The sequence below is a fragment of the Podarcis melisellensis genome, assembly GCF_964234715.1.
Source record: "Podarcis melisellensis genome assembly, chromosome: 9".
Taxonomy (NCBI): domain Eukaryota; kingdom Metazoa; phylum Chordata; class Lepidosauria; order Squamata; family Lacertidae; genus Podarcis; species Podarcis melisellensis.
In genome coordinates, this window is record NC_138541.1 from 74,113,669 (window position 1) to 74,138,119 (window position 24,451).

Here is a 24,451-nt window from a genome sequence, read left to right on the forward strand (position 1 = left end):
CGGCCCGGAGCGGGGACTCTGCAGCGCCGCTCCAGCACCAGAGCCCAGCGGGGAAGCCCGGGAGTTGCCATAGAGACTCGCGGCGCAAGCAAGACGTGAGCTCCCTTCCGCGGAGCCGGAGGGAGAGGAGTTAATGGGCTGACCCACAAAAGCTTCTCCGGAGAGGCGAGCGGACCCAGAGCGAGTTCCGAGCGGAGCCGCACCGAGGGCGCCTTCCAGCAGTCCCGGGCGGGAGCGGGCCATGCCGCCCGCCGGCCCCCCTGGCGCTCCGCGTCGCCTCCGGATCCCCAGACGGGGCAGCTGATCCATGTCCGCCCAAGTTCCGCGGCGTCGGGTCTTCGCTCTTCCGCGGCCGAGGGGCCTCCGGAGACGCCAGAAGCGCCTGTTGCTCGCCCCGGGCGGCGGCTCGAGGCAGGCGAAGTCGGCCGGGCTGGAGAGGGAGCCCGGGGAGGCTGGATGCGGAGCCGACGGGCGCCGGAGCCTTGGCGGGGCAGCCGAAAGGCACGCGCGGACGCAGCGCCGGCGCCCTCTCGCTCCGCGGAGCGCGCCAGCCTGGCCGAGGGCTGAGGAAGCCAGCCTGCTGCCGCCCCCGGACCCCTCGGCCGGCTCCTATGGGCACCAAACACTCTTCGCGCTGCCTGCTCCTCAGGAGGAAAATGGCGGAAAGCGCGGCGGCGGAGAACACCGAGGTGAGAAAGCGGGCGACGCGCGCCCCCCCCCCAGCCCCACCTGAGCGCGCCCCGGAGCCGGCGTCGCCAGCGCCCAGCCTCGCCTCCCCGGCCGGCGAAGAAAGGGCAGCGCGGCGGAGACGGGCCCCTCTCGCCTTCCCGCCGGCCCCTCGCCGAGGGCTCCACCGGGGCTTCTCCCTGCCCGGGGGCGCGCGGGGCTGACTCCTTTTGGCGCAGACTGGTAGCGGAGGGTCTCCCGGCCGGCCGGCAGGACCACCTTCTTCCAGCCCGGCCGGGGCTCCCTCCTCTCCGGCTGCCGCAGATCGGCTCCTTCCCGGGCGGGACAGGCGGGGCGCCTCCGGCAGCGCGGCTGCCTGGAGCGGAGCGGCGAGGGCAGGATGCAGCCCGGGCGCCGCAGAGGGAGCGAGCGGCGGGGCGCGCGATCCTTTCGGGTCGGTCGGCTCCACGTGGCGAAGCAGCCTCGCCGCGGAGTCGGAAACTCTTTGGGGCGGGAAGGGTCCCGGGTCTCGGGGCTGCGCCCCAGGAGCCCACGTCCCTTTCCGTCTGCAGCTCGTACGCCGGGCTCCCCTTCCCGAAGACTTTCGACCGGCCGGCCGTTTGCCCAGGCTCGCGCCGGGCGCTGACCTACTTTGCCTGGGTCTTGGCTCTTGCGGGGGGAGGAGGATGTCCTGCCTGGAAAGGTTTAATTCCCCCCGCATCGCAATCTGCCTCCGATCTGAGCTCCACAACTCTTCGCCTACGTGCAAGAAAGATTTCTCAATGCGCCTGAACGCAAGGCGGCTGGAATGATCTCAAAAGAGAATGATTAAAAAAAAATAGAGGCGAGAGCCACATGGCAGGTGCTGCATGGAAGCTCCTGCAAAGACTTTGTGAGGGAGACGATGCTAAAAACAGCACCAGGCGGGCGGAGCATCTGCAAAGTGCCGGAGGAGCAGCGCGCCGCGCCGCCTGCAACTGGGGTTCGAATGAAGGTCACAGCCTGGCTGCTTAGAGTTGTTTTACCTAAGCTGAGATGCTTGAAGGTGGGGGAACGTATTAGCTGAGACCTTAAACTTTAATTATTTGAACAACGTTGTGTTCTCCCACCCTCCTCCTCCTCACCCTGTGAAGGCAGGTAGAAAATTTTCAGCTTGGAAAGGGAAAGCAATGAGTTTGCCCTCCTTAGGCTGCATCCAAATGACCTGTGGTAGCCAGGTAGAACCTCCATGTTCAAAACAACATGCCCCAGAATACCAGGTGATGGTTGTGATCTGTTTGGCTGCAAAGATTTTTGCTTAGATTCAGCAAGCTCTTCTCATATTGAAGTTAAATGTTTGCTAAAGGGAGAGTAACATTATAAACTAATTAAAAATGGGTAGCTATTCTCTACTGAAGATAGAGTTAACAAGATAACAGTAAGTCTATCTCTTACAACATATCCGCAGTTCTTACCTTACTATATGTTATAACCCACCCTCTTCTGTTGTGAAGTTAAGGCGTTCAAGGGTGCTTCTGCAAGTATCAAATCTCACCTTAACCATAAACTCACTGATGACTGATCGCTTTTGTTACTTCAGTCCAGTGCCGTGCGGTCATTGGACTAAGGGACTAGGCTAGTCTCCTAAATGTTCCCCTGGTCCCTGTTCCCTATGAAAAATTTCACCGCACACCACTGCTTCAGTCATTGTTTGAAGAAACTTCAGACATCTCTGTTTGAATAAATATTGTTTAAGAATGAGTAAGAAATTATGGTGGGTCTGTCAAGCCTTTATTTGTTAACTTGGACCTAACACCTACATTTAATGTTATCTTCAAATAATTATCTACTAATGTAGTCTACTATTGACCTCTGTCAGATGATATATCAGATGCTTTATGATACTGCTTCTTTCAAATTAAGACTACAGAATCTGTTTTCTCACTGGTTAAACTTTAACTGCATGCTGAGTCAACTTATTGTCTTTTATAACTGATATTTTCAGTGACCAACAATGTACCTGCCATTAATTAGTCATAAAGATATAAGAGGCATATTGTACCAAGGAATTCCATTAATTAACAAACTTGATAATACTCTGGTTCAGCTTCATAGATTTGATTTCTTCTGGTGACTAGCAAGTTGACAACTGGCGCTGTGGGTTAAACCACTGTTCCGCTTGGGCTTGCTGGTCGGCGGTTCGAATCCCTGTGATGGGCTGAGCTCCCGTTGTTTGGTCCCAGCTCCTGCCAACCTACCAGTTTGAAAGCACACAGTGCAAGTAGATAAATAGGTACAGCTCTGGCAGGAAGGTAAATAGCATTTTCGTGCACTGCTCTGGTTCGCCAGAAGTGGCTTAGTCATGCTGGCCACATGACCTGGAAAAACTGTCTGCGGAAGCAGACAAATGCTGGCTCCCTCGGCCTTTAAAGCGAGATGAGCGCCGCAACCCCAGAGGCGTTCGCGACTGAACTTAATTGTCAGGGGTCCCTTTACCTTTACTATTATCTAAAAACTACCCTGTAAACAAGAAGTAATGAACTGATGACTCATTGAACTGATAATCCTTAATTGATTTCCTGAATAACTGATAACCAATGACTGATGACTATTTTGAAAGTGATTACTAACTATTAACAAGAGCAGGTGGTGTGGAGGGGTAAAGTTGGTGTCAACAGCATTGGGTGCCCCCTCAGCCCAAATTCCCTGATTTGGCATCATTTCAAAATGGCCTCATATAAGTAGCATGGGGAACAATAACACTGCTCTGCTGGCCATATGACAGAAAGCCATTGACTACATAAAATAATTGCTGGAGGATGCAGGTGGTGGAGAAATACGTTTCCCTTATCATTGCTTCCACAATAATACACTGTTAACCCATATTCAGTCAGACTCAGCTTTGTATCACTGCATTCCCGTAGTCACCCTTCCTCCTTCATCACATACACGTCTCCGAGTACTTCATGGTGTTGGCAAGGATACCCAGGAACAATTGCATTGAAGGCCTACACAACTCACGATTCCCACAGTAAGAGAACGGCCTCCACAGGAGTGCCAGCTGTATCGGCTAGAAAATTCTTCAGAGCATTCAGGAAACAACCTGATTCTATAATTCTCCAGGGCAGACTATCTCAATGGTTCTCCTCCTCTGCAGAGGCAGAGAGGCGCATCCAGCCCAGACCTCACCAGGGAATCATTTGTCCATGACCGTGTGCTCAAATCAGCTTTGTTGCCAAAATCAGGTCATGTTCTGCCATATTGGGACAGCCCTGTGGTTCTCATGGAGGCCATTAAGTCCTGAGCCAGAGCACTGAGGCCACCTGGAGATGAATGTAGAATTCTCCCAACAGATTAAAAATGGTCTATACAGGCCATGGCTCTCATCCACTGAAATTCTAAGGAATATACTAAATCTAAATTAGATCTATTCTAGATATGAGTTTTCTCTTCTGATGTGTGTGCAGAAGAGTGGCTAGGACTTATGAGTGTTTTACAGCCTATATTTCCATACTTTGCTGCATATTTTGTGATTTTAAATCTCTGCTGTTCTCTCACGACAGAGTGAGAATTTCCATAATTCTTCTTCTTTTCTAGGTTGGCAGTGGTCCTTCCCCACCCATTCAGCCTCCAGCTGTTCCAAAGCCTGTCCAATCCACCATTCCTGTTCCAGGCAGAGGAAAAATAGCAAAATTCCTCAATCCAGAAGAGATGACATCAAGGGATTATTACTTTGATTCATATGCCCACTTTGGAATTCATGAGGTAATCCCTTAAAAAAACACTACCGTATTGGCTCAAATATAAGCCGCACCCGCAAATAAGCCGTACCTTTAAAATTCAAGGCTTATTTGTAGGTGCGACCCACCTCCTGGCACTACCGCCTCCCAGCACTACTCCCCCCACAGCCGGCAGCGGGGTAGGCTTGGGAGCAGCCGGCTGGCTGTGCACTGCTGTCCCGCACTCATCCGCACTCAAGGGGGGACATGCCACTTTTATGTAGTTATATGTAATAAATATTACAGTGATCAAAATCAAGAAGGGTCAAGGACTTATATAAAAAAATGGAATTTCCAAGGTCTAGTTGTACCTCAGTCCCTCATACATGAATTTGTATGTGTGTATAATGCTTTGAATAATAATAATAATTTATTTATACTCCGCCCATCTGGGCGGCTTCCAACAAAATATTAAAATACAGTAATCCATCAAACATTAAAAGCTTCCCTAAACAGGGCTGCCTTCAGATGTCTTCTAAAAGTCTGGTAGTTGTTGTTCTCTTTGACATCTGGTGGGAGGGCGTTACACAGGGTGGGCGCCACTACCAAGAAGGCCCTCTGCCTGGTTCCCTGTAACTTGTAAAATTTGGTGGAGATTTCAGGCAGCATCACCTTTGATGTAGTGGCTGAGAGATGTTGCCTGCAGGCCACCAGCTCACCATCACCAGTAGTCAGTTTAAAATGTGACACACATGATGGGGGGGGGGGGAGCGTCTCGCGAGAGGGAGCCCGAGCCTTCCAGCTCTCGCGAGACGCGAGTGGGCGGAGCCGGCGGGGTGTCATGGCCGCCTCCAGTGGCTGCCCATGAGTTGCTGTTGGGGAGCTGCTGGGAGGTAAACGGTGCGCTCCTGTTCTCTGGGCGGGGGGAGATGGGGGGGGCTTTTTCTGTGCTTGCAGCCCCCACCCTCCAGCCCCTCCCCTTAAAATAGAATCCTTCCTCCCTCTCGGCAACCTCCACCTCCTTATGCTGGGATGAATGAAGCACCCGGCGCTGCGGTACACTCAAGCTTTCCCTGGTGGTGTGGCTTACATAAACACTGTCCTCTTAGTATTAGCGGTGGTGCCTCTTAGGAGCAGGGCTTAAGGAGACACTCCGAGGTTCGTGGGATGGATGCCAAGCCGACCCTTGACCATCAGGTTGTGGTGGAGCTGGGGCAGCCAGACGACAGCAAGGTGGACCCTGGGGCCATCTCTGGACCTGCGGCGAAGGTGCCAAGGCTAAATGGCAGCCAGGAAGACGAGGGGGCTGCTGCAGAGGCAGTTCCTGGGCCCAAACCCCCGAAGGAAGAACCTGAGATCGGGGACACAGCGCATCACCTCAAGGAAGAAAAGGAGGAAGACGCGATTGATGGAGGAGAAATGTTGGCAGAGGAAGGAGAGTATTACTTCCCGACCTACGATTTCTCGCAGGCCCCCAAACCTCTGACAGGCTCCTGGGTGGAGTACAGCCACGTACCGGAGAATTTCCTTAAAGGCTGCAAATGGGCTCCTGACGGGACTTGCCTGCTAACCAACAGTGCTGACAACACCCTGCGGATCTACAACCTCCCTGCTGAGCTGTACGCGGAGGAATGGGGGACCATCTCTGAAATGAGTCCCGTCTTGCGCATGGCCGAAGGAGACACTGTCTACGATTACTGCTGGTTCCCGCTCATGAACTCCTCCGACCCGCAGACTTGTTTTGTTGCCAGCAGCAGCCGGGACAACCCTATCCACATATGGGATGCTTTCTATGGAGACCTGCGCGCCACCTTTCGGCCCTACAATCACCTGGATGAGCTGACGGCTGCCCACTCCTTGTGCTTCACCCTGGACAGCTCACAGCTCTTCTGCGGCTTCGACAAGATCGTGAGGGTGTTTGACACGTCACGGCCTGGGCGCATGTGCGAAAACAGGCCCACCCTCGTGAAGAAGCAGGGCCAGAGCGGGATTATTTCCTGCATTGCCTTCAGCCCGACGCAGCCCATCTACGCCTGCACCTCGTACTCTAAGACAGTGGGCCTCTACTCCCAGGCGGAGGGCGACCCCCTCACCATGCTGCACGGGCACCAGGGGGGTGTCACCCATGCCCTCTTCTCCCCGGACGGCTTCCACCTCTTCACCGGAGGGCGCAAGGACACTGAGATCCTCTGCTGGGACCTTCGACAGCCAGGCGAGGTCCTGTTTTCTGTGTCCCGGACAGTTGCCACCAACCAGAGGCTCTATTTTGACTTAGATCTGAGTGGGAGGTTTCTCCTGAGCGGTGACACAGAAGGACTGGTCAGCGTCTGGGACACGGCTCAGGCCCCCAGTGGCAGCAACTACCTGGCCCACCCCCTTCTGGAGCCCACCTTGCAGTTCCAGGCTCTGAGCGACTGCGTCAACGGGATCAGCCTCCACCCCAGCCTTCCCCTTCTGGCCACGTCTTCTGGCCAGCGCAAATTCCCTGACCTGTGGGACAGCGAGGACGACGACCAGGAGAAAGGGAGAAGGCCGTCCGCTCGCCACCAAGACCGCGGCGACAACTCTCTCCAGCTCTGGTGGTGCTCCCCGGGCACCGGGGCGGAGGAGAAGCCCCAGGCCCACCCGTAGCCTCGGCCCCCTTCCTCATGTCTGCCGGGGTTTGCAAGGGGCCCAACGCCAACGCTTGATACTGCCACAGGGCCGCGAGGGTGCGGGACCTCTGGCGTGCCACAGGTGCCCTCGGCCCATGAACGTTGCTGTGTTTATATGTTTCTACATGTGGCGCTTTTATACCAAAGAGAGAATGCGCGTCGTGCGAGGGGACGTTTGAAAAAGCTGCGTTTTTTGAGAGAATGGAGCTGGGTGTTGCCGTGACTAGATTTTGCGCATGCTCTGACGGAGAGATGTGGGGTCAGGGCAGAATTGTCGCTGTGCCTCTATGGGTCGGGGGCACGAGGGTAAGGAATCTCTCCTGTCCCAAAGAACCCAGCATTTTCCTTCTCTCGCCCGGCTAGCGGAAGCGCTAGCTGCACGCGGGGAAAGATTTTGGTTCATCTGTTTGTCAATCTGAGTCTTGTGCTAGGGAACTGTATGTGTGTGTGTGTTTGTTTTTTTTATATAAGGGGAGTATAATTGCTTCTTTTTGGATTTTCCCATTGTCCCCCACTTTTCTGCGCTATGTAAATAGTTTTCCACCCCTTGCCCAACGGGTGGGCCGTGGTGCTGACTCGCTTGGGGGAGGGCAGGGCTGTTGTGGTGGGTTTTGTGAATCTTCGTCACCAGTTGCTGTTTCCTGGCGAAAGAATACGTCCTCTCATTGGCAAGTAAGTGATGCAGGTGATTAATAAAAGTTTATGATGATTGTAAAAAAAAAATAAAAAAAAATGTGACACACATTTGAAGCAGGTCCTCAGGCGCAGGGAAGTAGTTGAGCAGGTGGAACTCACCCTGCCTTATCTTGAAAATGTATTAGCCATCAGCTCCACCCTCTAACCAACTGAACTATCTACAGCGGCACTGCTAGCTGCTTTAACTACATAGCTAAAATGGCTGCAAAACTTTGCTCAGAAACTTCCACTTGCCTAATTCCATGTTAGATCAAACAATAGATAGTACGGATAATTGAACAGCGGTTTTACTGATGTTGTTCATGTTACTGTGGAACGTGAGCAAGGGATGGACTAAACGACCTCCAAGATATAGCTGCAAAATCCACGAATCTGTGAAAAGTTCCAAGTGTTTTCTCCCCAAAGTTGAGAACATTTTTGCTAGCTAAAAGATAGGATGATTTTTAAAAATGGAACACAAGTAAATCATGTATTTTCAAATAAACATATGGTGCCTTTTTCCTAACACAGGAAATGTTGAAGGATGAGGTGCGCACATTAACGTACAGGAACTCCATGTATCATAATAAACATGTTTTTAAGGATAAGATTGTATTGGATGTTGGAAGTGGCACAGGGATCCTTTCAATGTTTGCAGCAAAGGCAGGAGCCAAGAAAGTTTATGGGGTAAGAAGAGCATTTCCTGAAAAATCCCGTCACATTTGCATGTATATTTTTGCAGCTTTGTAGCAGCGTTGCCAACTTTTGATTTTAAAAATTTAGATGCCCACAGTGAAGTTCAATGGACTCTGACTAGTCAGGATATGGAGCCAGGCAAAATGTTCTGGCAATCAATCAAAATGTCTGGCTTTTATATTACAAATTCTAGCAATTGGCCAAAAAATCAGCCAGGTCAGTTCCCCTCCCCCAACCAAGTTGGCAACCCTACTTAGAAAGGATCTGCACTAGATATTCTTTCCATCTTGGTGTCATTCTCATCCATTTCTTTTCTTGCTACATGTCACTTAGTGCAATCTTTTGTGTGTTTTCTCCCAAGTCCCACAATTTGCAACAGGGCCTACCGACAAGGAATTGTGCATAGGATTGTACCTACAGGCAATTCCTTTGGCTCTTTTCAGCCACACGGTGTGTCCTAATATCTGTGAGGTTGGAGTCAGACATTTGTTTAGTGGTAAACAAGGTGACTCAAGTTGAATAAGTTCCCCTCACAATTTCTAACATGGCAGCTGCATATTGAGATTGTGGCTCTTCACTTCCTGGTTCAGATTCCTTTGAAATGTTTTCTGGAAATTGATGAGTATTAGATCTTCCAGTTAGGCTGGAAGGGGATGGGTTAGAAAAATATTTCACTGTGGAAAAGGGTGTCAGTAACTCTAGAGTGGTTTATTGGGGAAGGTTCTAACCCCTCATCAGAACTTTCTGACAGCCAGTCACTCTTCCCCCACACTTGGTGCTTTATTTCTTTGGCTCTCTTCCAGACTAAGCTGAGCCAGAAGCAGCTTACAACAACATCCAGGTAATATCAAAATACAAAGCATTTTGTATTTCCTCCTGTCACTGACATACACGGCCAAAGCACTAATTTAAAAGAAGTTCACATAATAAAAAACAAACAAAAAGGGATAAATATACAATTATCTATGTTATGAAAATACTGTAATAGTATATAAGTGTGTTGGAAGCCGCCCAGAGTGGAGGCGCAACCCAGCCAGATGGGTGAGGTATACATAATAAAATTATTAATGATAGAATAGCGGTATAGTAATATTATCAATAATAGTAATAAGCAATCAATAATATGACAATAACTAAGTAGTAAGTAAATTTTTATTTATACCCCGCCCTCACTGTCCAAGACCGGGCTCAGGGCGGCTAACATCAAATGTCAAATACACAATCAAACAATGGATTAAAAGACAGTTTAAAAATTAGAATCAGGGTTAAATTAAATGACTTCCCATGAAATTACAACCATAGGGGTCGGGAACCTCAAGTATTCATCAGGGCCAGCTATCCATGTTGGTCCCACATGAGCTGATAAAAGAGGTAACTTACAGGGTTCCATAGAGGGGGGTCAAACTGTGCCCGAACTGAAGGCCAGGTGGAACAGCTATGTCTGCGAAAGGATGTCAAGTCCTGCAGGGCCCTGGTCTCCTGTGATAAAGCGTTCCACCAGGCTGGTGCCAAAGCTGAAAAGGCCTTGGTCCTGGTTGAGTTTAACCTCCTTGAGGCCCGGGACCTCCAAGATATTATTATTTGCAGACTGTAAGGTCCTCTGTGGGGAATACCAGGAGAGGTGGTCCCATATTATGAGGGTCCTAGGCCGCAGAGGGCTTTAAAGGTTAAAACCAGCACCTTTAACCTGACCCTGTACTCCACCGGGAGCCAGTGCAGCTGGTATAGCACTGGATGAATGTGGTCCCGCGGCAAGGACCCCATAAGGAGCCTCGCAGCAGCATTCTGCACCCGCTGGAATTTCTGGGTCAGCTGCAAGGGCAGCCCCGCGTAGAGCAAGTTACAGTAATCGGGCCTGGAGGTGATTGTCGCATGGATCACTGTGGCTAGATGAGGGCGAGAAAGGTAAGGGACCAGCTGCTTAATTCGGTGAAGGTGGAAAAATGACGCCTTTGCTGTAGCTGCAACCTGCGCCTCCATAGAGAGGGAGGCGTCAAAGGTTACACCCAAACCCCTTGACAGAAGTTTTATCAAACTAAATACCTGTCACACATTACTCAAATACAGTGCCACACTTGGCTTTTCCATTAAAAATCCCCTTGGTACAGAGACAGTGAGCATGCGAACTCCCTCAGACTGATTTAGAAACAATGCTACGGTGTTGTCCAGTGCTGGCCACATGACCCGGAAGCTGTACGCCGGCTCCCTCGGCCATTAAAGTGAGATGAGCACCGCAACCCCAGAGTCAGCCACGACTGGACCTAATGGTCAGGGTCCCTTTACCTTTATATAAAGGCAGTGACTGATTTGTGAGGGGTTACGTTCCAGACTCCCACACTCGTTGGTGGGGCCTGTGTAAGCTGCCCCCTTTTTGACTTTTTGGGTCACTTCCAGGGTTGGTATGATGCACGCTTGCGGGGTTGCACACTTACTGGAAGACCCTAAAATGATCACTGGCTGTACACTTCGACCAATCTGGTTTTGTTCCAGGTCCAATAATTACCGATCCAACAAGAAAATGATTAAACATTCTTCATTTTAGTAGAGAAAGGGAATATCATCACCTTTAGCAAGTGTCTCACTTGATATATTTTTAAGCATTTGAATGTGTAGATCCAAATTACCTAATGGAAGTAGTTTAAAAAATTGGATTTGTAAAAAAAAAACTTGTAAAAACTTCTGGAAGGCATTTATGATAGAAGACAGGCTGCAATTAGAATAAATAATTCAGATTCTCCAAAATGTGTTCTTAGTTGTGGAACGAAACAGACTGCTCTCTGTTGCCTCTGTTATTTGTCTTAATTTTAGAACCATTAGCAATTAAATTACACAATGGCCTCTCTGGTATGGGAGTGGTTATAAATGGAAGTGGTTATAAATGGAAAAGAACAAAATTTAGGCCTCTATGCACATAATATAATTTTATGCACCTCTGACCCTATTACAGCAGGCAACATATTATGTACGGAATTGGAGCAGTTCTCCAGGGTCTCCGGATTGCAAGTTAATTTTCAAAAACCAGAGGTAATGTCTTTTCATACACCACTCCATATACACTTAAAACAATGTTGAAGAGTCCAATAGCTAGGAAAAGTTTTAGATCGCTGGGGGTACAAATGACCTATAATTTGAATGTTAGTATAATTATAGCACTGTTTGAAAAAAAATACGTACAGATACATTGGAATAAATTGAGACTCTCCATTACAGACAGACTGGCCACATCCAAAATTATGATTGCACCTTAATTGCTCTTTTTCTTTCAATCGCTGCAAGGTTGAATACCAATAACTCATTTGAACAATCAGCAGAAAAAACTTAATAAGTTTCTATTCAGTTGGACCAACCACATTTAAAAAAATCTTTATTATATCTCCACCCATCAACCAGTTGGGGCATTCCAAACTTAAGTAGCTAAGTAGCTATTATGAAGCAATCCAACTTAACCATATGGAATTGAGGTCATCCAGTAAGAGAACCCAGCTGTCAACACTGAAAGAGATAGAAATTGTATGGTATTAGCATTAATGAAAAATACGTTTTGATAGTTGAGTTGGCTTGCTAAGCCCTATACTCTTACGTCATTTAGAATATAGGGAAAATGAGCAAAAGTTTTAGCTCCAGGACTGTCACTGTCACCTATAAGTCCAATACAGCACCTTCCTTTATCTCAAAATAAAAATAGATCATAAAATGTGAATGTATGGAAAGAACACCAGTTATATTATTTGACAGGTTTTTATAGCAAGGGACAACCTCTTACAGCATCAGAGATTACGTTTAGAAAATAATCAAATTTTATGGTTGTTAGGATATCAGTTTCTTACACATATACAAATTACAAAAGGAAGCTATGAGGAAGCTAAAGGAATTTAAAAAGATAAGAGGAAGTATAATGACTAAGGGATTAATTTCCCTTCTATACAAAACCTTGATTGAGAACCAATTTTGCCTTCAACAAAATCTAAAAAATTGGTGGGAACTAAATTGGGATATAAATATTGATAACAATAAATGCAACTAAAAATGCAACAAAAGCACCATATACACCTCTGTCAGCAACTACTAGGAAATGTTCACTAAAAATTGTGCATGGATGGTGTTAACCAAGGCGCCTATCTTATGTAAAGTCCAATAGCCTGCCATTGTGTTGGAGAGGATACCAACACATGGATACATATCAACACATGTGATGGGAATCTCCACAAATGGGGGGGGGGAATGGAAATGTATTTTAAGAGCTATCTCAGATTACAGCTCAGACAATCCCAGTAACCCCAGCGTTAGCCTTCCTTAATTTATATACTTCAGATATGCACCAATTAAGAAGTAAGGAATTAATTACACATTTATTAACAGCAACCAGAATGGTAATAGTATAATATATGGTAATGGTATAATATATTCTAACAAACAGACATAAACAGATATGCACCAATTAAGAAGTAAGGAATTAATTACACATTTATTAACAGCAACCAGAATGGTAATAGTATAATATATGGTAATGGTATAATATATTCTAACAAACAGACATAATGGAAAAGTTGTCACAAGAATTGAACATGGCAAGGGCACAGAAAAATAAAATAATATTTACACTGTATGATATGATTTTATTAACTATACAAATGAAATATCACATGGATAAGAAATACCTAAAACATATACTGTATTATGGCATGGATAAGCAGGCAATATTCTTTAGTTCCAATTTGATTTATTGAAGAATCTATTGATTATTTTTTTTGTAATCACCTCATTATTATGTTTTGTATTCTCCCTCCTAGTGGTTCATTTTTTTGTTAGTTTTGTCATGGTTTATTATTTATGTTTGTACAAAGAAATTACAATACAGTGGTACCTTGGTTTAAGAACAGTCCTGTTTACGAACAATTCGGTTTACGAACTCCGCAAAACCGGAAGTAGTGTCCCGGTTTGCGAACTTTACCTCGGTCTAAGAACGGAATCCGAGCGGTGGAAGGGCACCAGCAGTGGGAGGCCTCATTAGGGAAAGTGCACCTTGGTTTAAGAACGATTTCGATTTAAGAACCTACTTCCAGAACAGATTAAATTCGTAAACCAAGGTACCACTGTAATCGTTTTGTGAATGCTTTGTTACTGATTTTGCAACAGAAAATTAATTAAAATAATAAAAGGAGAAAAATGAAAGAAGCATATCACATTATTTACTAAAGCACAGTTGGTCTATGTTTGCACTACAGACTAAAAGAAGGTCGTCTGACAGATTCCTCACTTCGCTAACCAGCCGGCAATTGCCGGAAGTCATGTAGGAAATCATGATACGAAACCAAGTTATCATTTTGGGGGTCTCAAAGGGTTGAACTGGGGTTCCTAAAGGGATGAAATGGGGAATCATGACTTCCGTGGTCCCTTATCTGGAAAGAAGGTGGTTCACTATTTTGTCCTAAATGGGAGAAAAGAAAATGGAGACTATGCCTCAATGAGCATAGTATAAACTAAAAACTTAAATTTGTATTTCCCGCTTCTTTTAGATACATATTTTCATATTCTGTTTTTTTCTCTCTCCGTACAGTTTCTGGCATGATTCAGTTAAAATGCCTCTCATTGGTTCTGCAATACTTAATGCAAAGCACTTTCTCTTTCTCTCCTGCATCCTTTAGATTGAATGTTCCAGTATATCTGACTACTCAGAAAAAATTGTCAAGGCAAATCACTTGGACCACAGTAAGACATATTTAAGGAAATTAGTAGTGCCTAGTGTTTCTGATGTATTTACATACCCATGTTTGCATTTTGGTTTATGGATTTATTGCGATTAATTTTTAAAACACACACACACACCTTTCTAGATTACAGTCCTTCTATAAATATTCACTAAAAAGAACCAGAGTATTCACACATATGAAAACATCTAAGAAAAAAGTAGAGTCCTGTTGGACCAGACTAATAATTCATCTAGTCCCATGGTTGGGAATCTCTGGCTTATTTGGTCCAGGAGACTCCAAACCATGCCCACCTGTCATCAGGTGTGAGCATCATGCACAGGAGGACAAGTAAAAACATACTAATGAATTCAAAAGGAAGAATTTGTTTTTCTTTTTGTAAATCATTCCTTATGTATTTTATTACATTTTATATATTTTTATGTTGTTCTAAGATCTGGGTATGATTTTCATGAATACCAGATCATAAATTACCAAAATAAACTGATAAAACTTTGTTCGATAAAAAGTAAACCTCAGGCACTTTCCAGATCTTAGGGGTATTCGTTGGCCACAAGACTCAGCTCATATCTGTATCTGTCACTTTGGAAAGCAGCAAAAGCTGCTCCGAGTTCCTCTGCTGAGTTCAAGTTGTGTTTCATGTCTAAAACTGTTTTGCTGCAAACTAAGTTGCACCATTCACCATTATGGAGAAGGGGAAAAATTGCTCTGATGTTTTTCCTCCTGACAGAATTTGCAGTTGCAGAAGGCCCTGTAGAGTAGCTGTGAGGTTACAGGCAGAGTTTGCGGGGCTGGATTTGTTTAGAAAAAGGAAACCTTTTTTCATTTTATTTTGAATGAGAATTGGATAGAATTTGTAGTAAAGGGCACCCCTTTTTGTTTCTGGCTAAACCAAATTCCCAAATACTTAAAATCCTTAACTCACTATATGTTAATGTTTTCCATTTTTCCCTTATGTGAGCCTGATCTTTTAAAAGACAGAATAGTCTTAGTTTAAGCATAATAAGAAATTCCCTTTTATCAAACAGTGCAAGATAGCTGAGAAGATGCCTAGTACCTATCATAATATAGAACAATAAGCTTACGATCCAAAACTGTATGAGAAGAAAACACAGGCCCTTTGGGGATTGGACTAGTTGACCGTCAGGGTCCCCTCCAACTCTACAATTATATGAGATCCTGGACAAAAAAAATATTTAAATTTAATACACTAAACACACACACACAAATTAAACACAAATTGGGTAATAATTATCCCTGCCTCACCTGTAGTCATGGACTTTGAAACCCCAAAAATCAGGGTTCCAAAACATGCAGAAGCCTTCACAGTCACAGGAGACTTCCAATTGCCCTGGAACTTGTGAAGGGTGATGAGGAAGGAGCTGACATGCTCATAATCTCCCCTCCTTACATGTTTTCTGAAACTCAAAACCCTGAACAAGGCAATCTGTCAATCAGTGCTTTGAATAAAGACTGATGAACAATAGTCCAGTATCAGAAAGCAAACATCCTGTGAAATAAAAAAAAAGATAAAGGACCCCTGACAGTTAAGTCCAGTCGCGGATGACTCTGGGGTTGTGGCGCTCATCTTGCTTTACTGGCTGAGGGAGCCGATGTTTGTCTGCAGACAGTTTTTCCAGGTCATGTGGCCAGCATGACTAAGCCACTTCTGGCGAAACCAGAACAGCGCATGGAAATGCCGTTTACCTTCCTGCCTGTCTATCTACTTGCAGTTTGATGTGCTTTTGAACTGCTAGGTTGGCAGGAGCTGGGACCGAACAACGGGAGCTCACCCTGTCATGGGGATTCGAACCGCCAACCTTCTGATCGGCAAGTCCTAGGCTCAGGGGTTTAGACCACAGTGCCACCCACGTCCCATCCTGTGAAATAGCAGACAGTAAAAAAATAATAATAAATAATAATAATAAAGGAAATAGATGTTTGCAGATATGCATGTGAACATAGGTGCCTATCTATAAATAAAAATAAGCCAGGTCTCTGTAATCTATAAAGTGGGGTTAATGGACAATAGTACTAAGTTCTAAATGAACAAATGAAATAATATGTGAACTAGCAATTTGTAAAATCCTACCCCTTGTCTCCTGTTATGAATAGTGTTCCAAACATAAAACACTTTCACTTTTGGGTAAGGTAGAAATAAAGAAGTTTCCGTCCATCCCTGCCAAATATGTGGGATCCTACATCCTGTTGCTGTTTGCAGGGAATGGATTTATTTTTACTAAGATTAAAATTTAATATGTAAATGAAATTAGAAGAGACAGAATACTATGTTCCACCAAGATTTTCCTAAGTACAGTATATGAAATCTGTTCTTTTTTGCTTCTTACAGTAATCACAATATTTAAGGGTAAAGTAGAAGAAGTTGAATTGCCTGTGGACAAAGTAGACATCATCGTCAGTGAATGGATGGGTTACTCACTTTTCTATGAGTCCATGCTTAACACTGTCATCTTCGCTCGAGACAAGTGGCTGGTAGGTGAATGAATGGCCATTAGTTTGCCAGTCATTGTCCTCCCTGCATCAATACCCCAAGTTAGCTTGTTGCAATGGGAGTCTTCTGAGACTCTGAAAGATCTGCAAAGAGGGTGAAATAAACAGAGAAATAGATCTGTTTGATTTTTAGAATCAAAGCTTCATTTTGGAGTGACACCCTGCAGTTCTCTAGAAGTAATTCATGTAACAACCTCGTGACTTAGTGACATGAAGGATTTCAAAGAAAGGAAAGGTGGGTGTTTTGGTAGGAGCAGTTCAAAAATATGATGTCTTTGTCAAGTGACTAGATTATAAGATCTATTTCCCCATAATTCATCAACAGAAACCTGGGGGTCTTATGTTTCCAGACCGGGCTGCATTGTATGTGGTAGCAATTGAAGATAGGCAATACAAAGACTTCAAAATCCACTGTAAGTATGTAGATATTACAATTCTTCTATGCTTTTCATACAAGCTGTTTGTTAGCTGATATTGCTGTGGAGAGGATTATTGTATTCCTCCATCAAGTGCAGCCTGTATGCAGGTCCAAGGAGGTCAAGGCCTAACACACACAACTGGACAAGGGCCAAGCATCCCTATGGTAGGCCAAACAACTTCAAGAGACTTGCATCACAGTCTGTCTGGATATGAGCAACTTTGCCCTCAGCAGATTCCTGAGGTCTCCAGACTCAAAATTCTGCTTTTGACTTCCATTGTCAAAAAGCTTTGCTATCACATTTCTCCTCATGTTTAACCAAAATCTGCTTCTTAGAAACTTCCAACCTTTAGTCCTGTTGTCTGGAGCAAAAGAGCATCTGCTTCATCTACTGTGTGACAGTCCTTTAGATATTTGAAAACAGCAATTATCCCTTAATCTTCTCTTCCCTAGGCTAAACTTGCACGAATTGCAAATGTTTCCCTTTTATTTGTACTGACCTCTCCATTTGTTTTGACAGGGTGGGAGAATGTATATGGCTTTGATATGACCTGTATCAGGGATGTTGCCATGAAGGAACCCTTGGTGGACATTGTAGACCCAAAGCAGGTGGTGACCAATGCCTGTTTAATAAAGGTTTGGCGTTTCTAAAAGTATAAATTTAAAACAGTGTTACTTTAAAAAGATTTCTGTGATACTCTTCAGGGATCCAGTACTTTGGTCCTTTCGCTCTGACTTTTCATGCTGCTAATCAGCTTCAAATGTTGATCCTTCTATATAAAAGCCACACAACGGTGTTCCATTGTACTATGGCACAGGCCAGGCCATAATGCTAGTGGCTCTGCTTCAGTCCCCTCTGGTCAAAAGTTGCAGCTAGTAAATGCCACTAACTAATGGAAAGGATAATTACTGTGCATGGTCTAGTCCAGGAAAAATGGGTTAAGGTGGAAGTTGTAAATGTGCATCCTGGATGCCAGGTACACTGCCCCTGGTGGTGGAGAGGGGCATTGGCCGCCACATGACAGCTTGCCATTTCTGAATGTCTATAGCCAGCTTCCCCTTCATTCTGGTGAGCCATTGGCTTACTGGGGAGCTTAATATTAATGTATATAAAGTCTTAAGAGATGTTGCTATATTAGAGATGCTCATAATTGAATCCTTTGTACGTGTGAAGAATTTTTATGTATTCGAATTACTGTAGCTGTATGTTCATTGAAAACCAGTTTGTAGTGATGATATATTTTAGTCTGTTACCAACAGTAATTTATTTTAGCATTTTTTTTTCTTTTCTTTTGTAGAGATTTGTAATGAGTAGCATTGCAAAAGCACCAGTGAGAAATTTGTGGGTTTCTGTCATCCCACCCACTTGGGAACGGCAGGGGTCAGGATGTGGTGTAGCTCAACACCCAAAAACACCACACTGTGATGTACACACTGATGTTGTCCATGTACCTAGCTCCCAAGAGGGAACTCTGGTGTTGGAGAAGTGTGGAGATAGAGCAGTTTATTACACAAGGGCACAAAAGGGGGGACTTTGCAAGCAATTTGCCTCTTGATCACTCCTAAGAACTTGCTCACATTGCTAAAACTCAAAAGTCTTTTTATTTAACATGCACTCTTCCTCAATACTCAGGCACAAAGAGCCAATAGCAACTTTCACTTCACTACACCAAGTCTTGAAGGAGCTTTTCCACCCCCATCGTTCTACCACTGAGGTCCAGCTCTGAGGGCCTTCTGGCGGTTCCCTCACTGTGAGAATCCAAGTTACAGGGAACCCGGCAGAGGGCCTTCTCAGTAGTGGCACCCACCCTGTGGAACACCCTCCCACCAGATGTCAAAGAGAACAACAGCTAGCAGACTTTTAGAAGACATCTGAAGACAGCCCTGTTTAGGGAAACTTTTAATGTTTGATGCATTACTGTATTTTAATATTGTGTTTAATATTGGAAGCCGCCCAGAGTGGCTAGGGAAACCCGGCCAGATGGGTGGGGTATAAATTATTGTTATTATTATTATTATGGGAATACTGTGTCTTTGCTCAATATTCTTCCTCCACAACAGTGGGATGAAACTCATCCCATTAGCTGCAACAAAGAACCTAGCCCACTCTGTTTCTTGACTTGCCATTTGTGTTGGTTCTGTGACCAAAGTGTCACACTTGCTTTCTGTAAATTTTGGGGGATTCTTCTCAGAAGTGTGTGTGAATGCACACGAGTGCTGGACACACGCACCTGTGGGGGGTTCAGACACATGCTCTGCAACAGTCCTGGTGGAGGAATACAGGCAGCAAAGGTGGCTTGAGGCATGTGTTGTTAACCTGGAATGTGTTGTTTGTAACATGTGGACAGCCTTGCCACTTGAAGAGTGCGTAATGAGTTTTGTATGTGTTTCCCTCCTCCTTTCTTTACCTCAGTATGATTAGATAAGTATGCAATATTAATAGGCTAGCCCAAAATTTCTTTTGAAAATTAAAAGGTGTTCATTGTGGGTGTTACTTACCTCTGTCTGCTTTGCTTCTTTGCAGCGAGTGAGGCAGTGGTTTTGCAAACCATTATCTGTTGTACCACTCCCTGCTGGAAGGTTCCCAGGAAGGGGAAGCTATAGACCAGGCTTTCTCAACCTCGCCCCTCCAGATGTTTTGAGACTATAATTCCTATCGTCCCTGGTCCTGCTAGCTAGGGATCATGGGAGTTGTAGGCCAAAAACATCTGGAGGGCCGAGGTTGAGGAAGCCTGTTATAGACCTTTTGTAAGCAGTGGACCTAATCGAGGTGCCGTTGCAGCAACCCAGGGTGGCAGAGGAAGTTTTGGCAACATTAGTTTGGACAGAGAAGGTGCCACTTCCCAGGCAGGTTTCAGTCGAGGACTCACATCAGGGCAGATGCAAGAGGTTGTGTTTGCACGAGGGGTTTGGGCAAGGAATGCAAGGGCAACTTCACCAGGGATATAACAGGCCAGATACAGGAGATTATTCTAGTTAAACAAGCAGACTTGCTTACCCAGGTAATATAAACTGCCCAGCCTTGGTCTTTTATATTGATGTTTTCTGTGGCTTCTCTCTTCTCCTTCTGCAACCCCCAACAATACAGGAAGTGGATATTTATACAGTGAAGACTGAGGACCTGGTGTTTACCTCTGCCTTTTGCCTGCAAATTCAGCGCAATGACTACATTCACGCCTTGGTTACTTACTTTAATATAGAATTTACAAAGTGCCACAAGAAAATAGGGTTTTCTACAGGTAAGTTCTTTCTTTGGCTTCATGCTGATTCAAGGTGTGGGTTCTGTCTCCAATTACAGACATCAGGGTCAGAAACGTGATAACACTGAGTAGGGTTTTAAGGGATAAATTCTTGAGTTTAGAAAATGATCACATTAGTAACATATTTTAAAACACAATAAAAGGAAAGCATTATTGTGGTGTGCTTCTTGATTATTTTTGTAGGGAAGATCAGGGCAATTAACAAATATTTTAATAACATTAAGTGACATTAATAGCATAGGAGTTAAATAATATTAGTGAAAAGACAAAATATTATGTAAAGAAACTTACAAATGTTACATTGCTCACCACGGAATCACCCGACAATAATGCCAGTGTGAAGATACTTTGTTAAATCATCTCCATTTCATTGGTGTAAATATAAGCAATATTAGATTGGTGGGGAATTTCTTCCATATAATCTGTCTCCTTTTGTAGCACCAGATGCTCCTTACACCCACTGGAAGCAAACTGTCTTCTACCTGGAGGACTACCTAACTGTAAGAAGGGGTGAAGAACTCTACGGAAGTATATCCATAAAGCCAAATGAAAAAAATGTGGTAAGTTGGGCTCACGTAACTGAATTTAGATGATCAGCTTAGGAGCCTATGGGTGTCTGGGACAGGTATTTCTGAAACATTTGTTCATGGACATTTGTTGAAAAGTACCTGAAACTACCTCGGGACGCAATCATTTTTGATTGCCTGATTTGACTTTTGACACTTTAGTAGATCATATTTAAAAAATGGATCTGATTTTTTTCCAACATCCGATCAGGTTTCAAGATCTGTCAATTGTTCTGGTTAACCAAAAGACCACTATGTTACAAAGCTATTATTTCACAGTGCAATCCTTCTCCAAAAGCAGGCCCCATTAAGTTCAGTGGAGAACGCAGAAGTATTGGAATAATTGCTCTACCTCAACTCTGATCACAAGGCCACCTCTTCCTCCTGCAATGGTTGCCAGCAGCTGCAACCTCTCCCTTCAGATCCATTCCAAGAGAAAAAGAGGGGGGAGGAAAAGAATTGGCAGATGTAAACACAGATACATGCGAGGTCATAATAGCAGAATGCAGAATTATGAAGCAGCACTTTGCAGTTACCGTATGTACTGCCTTTCCCTGCCTTGACACTCCTTCCACCACCGTACCTGTTGCTGCTTCTCTGCCCGCCCTGCCGCTTCCGCAATTTGGGGGGGGGGTGAGATCTTGCACACAATCTTGCGTGGCTTCAGCCCAAATCATCACTGCTATCAGTGGTGCATCTGTGCCTGCAGAGCTCTTGCCTTGCGGCTTCTGCTGCCTCAGGCAGCTGCCTCAGTATGCCTAATGGCAGAGCTGGCCCTAATTATGTAGCAATGCTCTTTGTGCTCCTTACTACCAGTAGGAAAATACCCTCTGAGTTACCAGGGTAGAGGCTTCTCCATGATGCCCCCCCACCCCGTCTGCAGGATGCCCTCCCGTAAAAGACACAACTAACACCAACATCCTTAGCATTTTGGCACCAGCTTAAGACTTATTTATTTGCCCATACATTTTATGTTTTTTAATGAAACATTTTATTGTTCAAACCCATAGGCCACCACGATTCAAGACAGAATACATGTGAAAATACAGTTCAGTTTAGCATATTCCATCAGTCAAGACACAAAGTAAAGGGATACTGACCCTATAAATTTGTGCCTAGATCAGGCATGTCCAAAGTCCATTTCGGGGGCCTAATCCGGTCCACCAGTCGGTTTAATCTGGCCCCACAACTTCAAACTTCAATCTTAAAAAAAAGCTCAACAAAATCATGGCCCTTCACTTCATCAAATCTGGCCCTCTTTGAAAAAAGTTTGGACACCACTGGCCTAGATACTACAAGCATCCCATTCACTCCACTAAGTTTTTTTTATGTCTGGCTCTTAATTTTCTAGCAGACAGAACACATTTTGCAATCTGGATGGTAATAGAAATGTCACTGTTTTCTAGCAATGTATTTATATGTTCCAGCGGTGTATCTGTTTGACAGGAGGCAGAGGACATGGGTTCAAAATTTATACCTCGGGGACTCAAACAAGGAGCAGTGAGATATCCTCAACTTCACTGGACTCACAAATACAACTTCCTACAGAGTACATACACCTAAGCCATAAAACTGATTATCTCAAAGGAGCTGTAGTAAAGTATTGCTCCAAACCAAATGCCATTTTATATAAAGGGCAACAAATAGGATAACAATTATTACATTTATCTGATTGAATAAATGTCTTACCATTTAAAATAAACATTTATTCCTTCTTTGAAAAACTGTTTAACTTTGGTAGAAGAGAAAGTGGGTTAACTTCCATATTAATCCCATAAGCATTCAGGGTGCTTCAAACAGAGTTTACCCAAGAGTTTGGGGCTGAAGTCTGGAGTTGTTCTCGAAAGTGTTGGGGGGCAGGGGGAGCAGGCGAGAACCATTCGCACATACCAACTTCAGCCAATGCAAAGCAAGTATAACGCGAGCAAAGGTTTCCATAGAAAGCAATCCTGTTTCTGCCTTTAAAAGAGGTGCAGAGGTTCCTTGAGGGACAGCTAATAGGAATTCCATGAAAGAATTCTGCACCATCTCCAAAACAGAAACATTAGTCTACCCCAATACTTCTGTACCTTACGTTAGTTGTGAGATAATATTTGTTTGATGGTGTATCTTAGTATGTACTGTTCATTGTGTGATTTGGTCAGCTGCTTTTATATTAAGTTACGTTCCCACGCTATGTTATTTATAGATCATGGGGGCGTAAATATTTTCATAACTCTGCATAAATTGTTCCTGCTAAGTACCTGAAGGATGGAAGTGGGGGAGCACAAACTGAGTCACATGCTGAAGACCCCCAGATATGTTTCCCTGTATTCAGAAAAGGTCTAGGATTTGGGGGGTTTTTTGTCTTTGTTTATTGGCTAAGCCACCTACTGAATTTAAGAAAGGAGGAAGCTTTGAAGCAGAACCTTCCAAGTGCTAAGATATAGTCCTATGCCACACAAAAATTATTCTTAATCTGCATTACAGCGTGACTTGGATTTCACAGTAGATTTGGATTTCAAAGGGCAGCTCTGTGAAATTTCTGTATCTAATTCCTATAAAATGCGCTAGTGTGCAACTGTCTTCACAAGAGAAGAAGAGAGCAGCAATTCCTGGTCTGCACATCTCAAGCTGGGAACAATCGCTACTACCTGAACTGAATAGCTGACAAGTCCTTACAGCACAAAGCACTGGCTGTGGATTGCTAACATGAATGTATGGATATAGTTTCTGTCTAGACTACAGTAAACAACCCTCTCTGTCAAAACAGAACCCACAGCCCACTAGGCGTATAACTTACTATGAGTAAGATTCTTCCAAGCTTTGCATGCTATATGTATTTTTTCTTACTGAAAAGATCTTTTATGACATTGTTGTGCATAGATGACAGAGTTATATTAATAAAATATAGAACATTAGTCTCTGAACTGGATTTGTTTCCATTCCAGCTAGCTGAGAAAACATTGAAATTGCTATCCTGAACACACATTCTGCTGGAAGCAGCAGGATGGACGTGGGCAAAATCTTTTAATGAAGCGAGCAATCTTTCTTACCTGTTTACTGTACTTTCTGGAAAATGCTTGAACTTGTTCGTACAAGCTAGGAGTTGATTTAAAACAAATTAGCACCATTAGTTTATGAATACAGTGTTTGTTCTATTTCTCTGTCTGTAAAAGTGGATTTTGGCTCCTGGTTCAACTGCAGCAGTGGCAACGCGGGACGTTGAAATTGTCGTTTCCATTGTGATGAGTTGTATGGAACTGTCCCAAAACATGCAGACTGGAGCTTTATGAAATGGTGTGTTCCTTTCTTGCTGTAAACAAGAAAAAACAAAACATAAGAATAAACAAAAATAAATAAACAAAACCTTTTTATTTATTCATCAACTCCTTCTTTATTTTTCCCTTGCCTGATTGATATAGAATGCAGAAATCTGCTTTCCTTGGTGCAGGTCGGATTGCCTGGATGGGAAACCTCCCTTTAACCACAAATAGCAGTCTTCTTACCCACAAGCAGATCCACTGCTGAAACGCCCCATGCTTTCAATTTAGATAGCTTTCTGTGGTTGGCAAAAGCTTTCAGCAGTGAAGTGCGGGGGGCGGGGGAGAGACGTATTG

General features: G+C 44.5%; 1 protein-coding gene and 2 pseudogenes across 5 annotated transcripts; all 3 read left to right on the forward strand.

Annotated features, from left to right (window-relative positions):
* The first annotated feature begins 222 nt into the window (after positions 1-222).
* Positions 223-24,212, forward strand: PRMT8 (protein arginine methyltransferase 8). Of its 3 annotated transcripts, none has more exons than XM_081925722.1 (10): positions 223-689; positions 4,243-4,410; positions 8,225-8,380; positions 14,035-14,098; positions 16,448-16,590; positions 16,934-17,021; positions 17,547-17,662; positions 20,115-20,265; positions 20,725-20,846; positions 23,322-24,212. In XM_081925722.1, the coding sequence occupies exons 1-10, from the start codon at positions 612-614 to the stop codon at positions 23,403-23,405; spliced, it is 1,170 nt and encodes a 389-aa protein (XP_081781848.1). In that variant the 5' UTR covers positions 223-611; the 3' UTR covers positions 23,406-24,212. The 3 variants fall into 3 exon arrangements, with proteins under 3 accessions (XP_081781848.1, XP_081781847.1, XP_081781849.1); XM_081925721.1 differs by lacking the exon at positions 223-689 and adding an exon at positions 1,777-1,925; XM_081925723.1 differs by lacking the exon at positions 223-689 and adding an exon at positions 2,065-2,083.
* On the forward strand, positions 5,178-7,739 carry LOC309377957 (telomerase Cajal body protein 1 pseudogene; annotated as a pseudogene). Its single transcript, XR_014173327.1, has 2 exons — positions 5,178-5,257; positions 5,354-7,739. The product of XR_014173327.1 is annotated as a telomerase Cajal body protein 1 pseudogene (transcript).
* LOC309377249 lies at positions 21,048-22,015 on the forward strand (annotated as a pseudogene). Its single transcript has one exon. The product of its transcript is annotated as an uncharacterized misc_RNA (transcript).
* Positions 24,213-24,451: the final 239 nt, after the last annotated feature.